Source organism: Brassica oleracea, chromosome C3 (assembly GCF_000695525.1).
Source record: "Brassica oleracea var. oleracea cultivar TO1000 chromosome C3, BOL, whole genome shotgun sequence".
NCBI classification, from domain to species: domain Eukaryota; kingdom Viridiplantae; phylum Streptophyta; class Magnoliopsida; order Brassicales; family Brassicaceae; genus Brassica; species Brassica oleracea.
The window spans coordinates 51108430-51113419 of NC_027750.1; the positions used below are offsets into that span (position 1 = coordinate 51108430).

General features: G+C 33.7%; 1 protein-coding gene across 2 annotated transcripts; it reads right to left on the minus strand.

Moving 5' to 3' along the window:
- Window positions 1-1102: 1102 nt before the first annotated feature.
- Window positions 1103-2696, minus strand: LOC106332565 (F-box protein SKP2A-like). Of its 2 annotated transcripts, none has more exons than XM_013771038.1 (5): window positions 2583-2696; window positions 2172-2475; window positions 1931-2050; window positions 1662-1803; window positions 1103-1585 (listed from the first exon to the last, which is right to left on the minus strand). In XM_013771038.1, the coding sequence occupies exons 2-4, from the start codon at window positions 2396-2398 to the stop codon at window positions 1767-1769; spliced, it is 384 nt and encodes a 127-aa protein (XP_013626492.1). In that variant the 5' UTR covers window positions 2399-2475; window positions 2583-2696; the 3' UTR covers window positions 1103-1585; window positions 1662-1766. The 2 variants fall into 2 exon arrangements, with proteins under 2 accessions (XP_013626492.1, XP_013626491.1); XM_013771037.1 differs by having other exon boundaries at window positions 1662-1814.
- Window positions 2697-4990: the final 2294 nt, after the last annotated feature.

Consider the following 4990-nt stretch of genomic DNA (forward strand, 5'->3'; position numbering starts at 1 on the left):
CAGTTACATTAATGAAATATGTGCTTAAATGAATTTAAACTTCCCATTTTATTGTTTGTCTTTTTCACTTATATTAATGAAATATCCTTAAATAAATTTGGACATAATATCATTTAATCAACCAAGAAAACTCATGAGTTATCCTTACGTACATAATTTTAATAATAGAGATTTTTAAAAACGTGCATCATTAAAATGTTACCTAAAACATGCAGAACTAATATATAACATGCATCAATAAAAGTAGAATTTGACTCATACAATTGTACGGATATTATTTTCAGTTGATTAAATTTAAAAATAATTATTTAATCAAAAAATATTTAAGTATGGCTATGTTTTTAAAAATTAAATGGTATTATTTGCTCATAACTCATTTGTCATTTGATAAATTGTTAGAAAGAAAATTTTAGCATAATATAACTCAGTTGTCATTTTCTAAATTTATGATTTTTATTTATATTTTTTTATTATTTAATTATAATATTTTCATTTTATATTTGAAAGATAAATGAATTTTTTTTCAAACAATATTTTTGTAAATGTATTTTTTAAAAAATAATCAATTAAAATTGTTATTATCATTGAATATCATTATTTTTGACATAATTTGAGTTTTCGTTACATCAAAACTTATCATATTTTAGGATAATTTTAATTTAAAATGTAATTTTCATATTTTTCAAACAAATTCTAAAAATATTTTTTAAATATTTTGTTATAATTGTTAAAAAAATATTGAGTTGCATTTCAAATAAAAAGGTAAAGATATTAAAAATATTTTAATTAAAATATGTAAAATTTAATATAGTTTTAAAGAAATGGTCAAAATAAAAAAAATTACACATAAAATAATCATGATTTTTGTTAACTGGGCAGATCATTATTTAAAAGAAAATTGCTTGTCAGATTATACAATGTAGTTATTCATGTGATTTTTGGTATGATTTAAAAGTTTATGTGTAAAAAAATAGAAATAACTAATTCATACAAGACTAAGTCATTTATCCGTTGTTCATTTAACTATATTAGCATGACTTAAAAATTCATATATGAAAAAAAGCGAACAAGTGATGCATAGCCGTTTTTATGTATTGTGTAATAAGAGGAACTCTACCTTCGGTAATATTAAGTAATAAGTAGTAGCAAAGAGTCCTTACAGTCGTGATGAACATCGCACCAACACATACAAAATATCTTTCAAGACAACATAAAGAAACCAACTCGAACCATTTTAGAGTTTGGCATCTAATCTCCTAAAATATATTATGCTTCTATATACAACATTAACCCATTCCCTCTCTTTCAGTGAGCAGAGAGGAACCACGCGATGAGCCTGAAGGATACAAGCACAATGCACAGACGTTAAGTTCAAACACCCGCTCATCACAAGCGAATGTCTTCCCGAACACGTGTGAAGAGCAGGAAACGTATCGCAAACCGCTTGAACGGCCGAAGGTGTAAGCGCAGTGCATTGGCTGATGTTGAGACTCCTCAGCTCTTCTTAACTGATGATTTCCATTGCCCCGGTTTGTTCTTCACCCCGCTCTGAGCTAGCGGGTACATGGCTCTGTCTGTTATGTTTCTGCAGTAGTATAGCCCTAATGAAAGTTAGAAGAGAGGCTTTGATATTGAAAGTTTCTTTGAATAAGTAGTTTTACCTGTAATGAGAACACAACCACACAAGTCCAGAGTCCTCAGATCTGGACAGCCATAAGCTAAACTCATGACCCCATCATCACTGATCTTCTCACACCGTCCCAGGTTTAGTGACTGCATCTGATTGCAGTTGTTCCCAATAGCCTGCACACACACTAATCAGCCACTCAATGAAAAAATGAGCAAACACCAAGTTGAGAGATAGGCAAAATCCACCTCCAAGGTATAATCAGAAACAGCATTGACACATCAACAAAGATTCAGAACTTACAGGTTTCTGCAGGACCTGGTCAGATACGCAATAGCTTTGTCGCTGAACGCTTCTAAAGGTTCAAACTTCAAAGACTCAAGAGTTGTCATCTTAGACAAATGCAACGACGAAAGATCCGAACTTTACACAAACCAGACAATAAATCAACATAACCCACGAGATGAAACCAAACACAGAACAGATGAGATTGTATCTTAACACAGAGAACAAATGATTGTGCTTTAGAGAGTCAGAGAGATACCAAGAGAGACGGAGACGAGTGAGACCAAGAGAGATGGCATCTCTCCAGCCAGAGCAAACACCAGAAGCAGCAATGACATTCCGATCATCAACAAGGGGGAGGATCCTCATGAGAAGCTCAACAGGGATATCTTTCCACTCTTTGATCGAGACTCCTTCCATATTCATCATCGTCATCTGAAAACACTGGTCAAGCTCCATGGATGTTTCTCCTACGACCATCACCATCTTTTTTTAAAAGTGAAGCGGTTTCTTGATCCCATCACCACAAAAGGATGAGAGAGAGATAAATATCTGATGTTCACCTATTCACAACCTCGAAAGTCGAAATTAAAATAAAGCCTGTGTATGTATATTTGGGAAAAATACAAACTTTCGTTTCTCAGGGGAAACAGAGCAATAAAGTTCATACCTTTGAATTAGTTTCTTCGTGGGTTTTTGCTCTGTTTCCTTTGAATTTTAATTAAAAATGTTATACACAAGCAAAGCTGCCTGCCATATAGACCAGAAGATGGATAACACGAGAAGAAAGAAACCAAACAAATTAAAAGTAAACGTGTGTGAAAGGATTCGCGACGCGTAGGCGGGTAGAATCGTATAAATTGCAATTGCAATGTTATCAATAATATTAAAAGAGAAAATTATTTCGACTTTTTCATTTTTTAGTCCAACCTATAATATAAAAACAAATATCATAACATGCCTTTATTATAGAAATAATTTAAAACTTATTACATTTTAATAAATAACCGTGAATTCCAACAATTATTATTACGACAATTGTTATCTTTTTATATTTTAGCAACCCACATTATTTCAATCACACGAATGTACAAGATATCTTGACTTTTAAAACATTTAATTTAAAATTTTGACTTTTGAAAATTTGATTTAAAAGATATAAGGTGTTTCATATCTTAATGTAGTTATACCAACATCCTTTATTATTTCTACATTATATCAAATGAGATAAAATGTTTCGAAACATAGGGTTCATGTTTGGGTATGCGAGTCTGGGTTCTTTGGATCCTAAACGTTTGACATAACTAAATATTTTAAAATTTATAGTTTAAGTTAGGGCAGTTTCTTTTTGGTTCCGGATTGGTTCGGACTGTAAAATAAATTTAATTTGAATACATAACAGGTTCGGATAGGTTTGGGTATTAGAATCCAAAAAAACACGAAGTACCCAAAACACAAAAAAGACTTGAAACATAAAAATATCTGAAATCCAAACAAATACCTGGAAAATGTTAACATACTCAAAAGATCCAAAATTTTACCCGTAAACCTAATCCGGGGAACACAAAACACCCAAAATTTTACCAACCCAAAATAAAATTTTCTAAAATTGAAATTTTACCCATAATCCCAAACTATAACCGAAAAACCCGAACCAGAAACTCAAAAATATTTGTAATGCCAAAAACATATATGAAATACCTAAACATACCTAATATACACAAATCATTCCAGGTACTTTGGGTACCCGATCGAGTCTCGGATATAACCCAAACTGGAACAGAGATTCATGGTCCAAAAAGATATTAAATAGGTATTTTGCCCATGATTCAGACCCGAACTGTGCCTGTGTTTTCGGGTTGGTTTTGGATTTAGTTTTTCAGGTCTGACAAACTGTAGAATCGTATGAAAAAATTAGATAAAAATGTACAGATAAAATCTGATATAATAATGTATAACAATCTCAAAATATTAATTCATATAAAACTTTTTTATAATCCAAAATAAACCGCGCTTAAAAGTGCGGGTCAAAATCTAGTTAATTGTTATAAATCATGGAGTGGATTGCCATTAACCAGGTCCGGTCCAAGACCGGCCCAATACCTAAAAGATGGAGAGACGGCCGAAGCCTAGAGAGAGGAGAAAGAGAGCCGACTTTAGGAGAGAGAAAGGCGGCCACAAAGCTTAGAGAAAAGGAAACCCTTTCCTTATCCTAGTAGATGTAATCTTTCCATTATTATGTATTAGTAGTTTTCCTAATCCTAGTGAGTTTAGGTTTTGGATACTTTCCATTTATCTTCATCTTGTAATCCTTATATAAAGGAACCTCTTGATCATTAATAAGAACACAGAAATATTCAGTCTCTAAACCATCTATTTACAACACGTTATCAGCACGATAGACTCCAAAACCCTGAGACAAAACCTAACCTAAAATCCGTCACACATAAACCCTAAAACAAACGCAACTTAAAATCGATCGATCCCTCCAACCCTGAGGAACCAGACGACGAGCCACATATAAAATTGAAGCTCTTGACGAGACAAATTCATCAGCGCAAACCGTTCGTCGATCCGATCCCAGACGCGCCCTCACTCGCAGAAACAATACACGGCACCGCCTTGGTCTTTTGGAACCCTAACCCCGAAGAACCCTAAATTGTTCTTGCTTGCGTTCCAGCTGATCAGCATCCGATCAGATCCAGCCCTAAGGTGTTCCTGATCCTAGACGACCTCAGATTCCAGTTTGTATCACGGTTAGCTTGAGTTCCCAATCAACCAACTCGAGACCCGATAGGTAGAAGACAGCTCGCGTCCGCGTTGCAGCTCGCGTCCGAGGTTCATCCTTTCATCTTGGAGGTCCGGTTTCTACAACCTGCAAAACAAAGGTAATCCTAAATTCTGAGAACATGAATCGAACCTGATTGTTTGTAAAGATTGAAACCCTAAAAACTAATCTCTAAGATGAAAGCCTTAAGACAAATAGATCAAACCCTAAAAGAGTAAATCGGAGCTCGAATAAGTCCGGTCCCCTAAACCATAATTCGAGATTGATCCATTGATCAATTAAAATCAAAG

Excerpts from the sequence above, each read along its gene's own strand:
- LOC106332565 (XM_013771037.1), bottom strand. The coding sequence starts at position 2,398 with ATGGTGATGGTCGTAGGAGAAACATCCATGGAGCTTGACCAGTGTTTT. Across the intron at positions 2,051-2,171 it reads ACTCGTCTCCGTCTCTCTTG|TTCGGATCTTTCGTCGTTGC; the intron begins GTATCTCTCTGA and ends GTTTGTGTAAAG. Across the intron at positions 1,815-1,930 it reads ACCAGGTCCTGCAGAAACCT|TGTGTGTGCAGGCTATTGGG; the intron begins GTAAGTTCTGAA and ends GTGGCTGATTAG.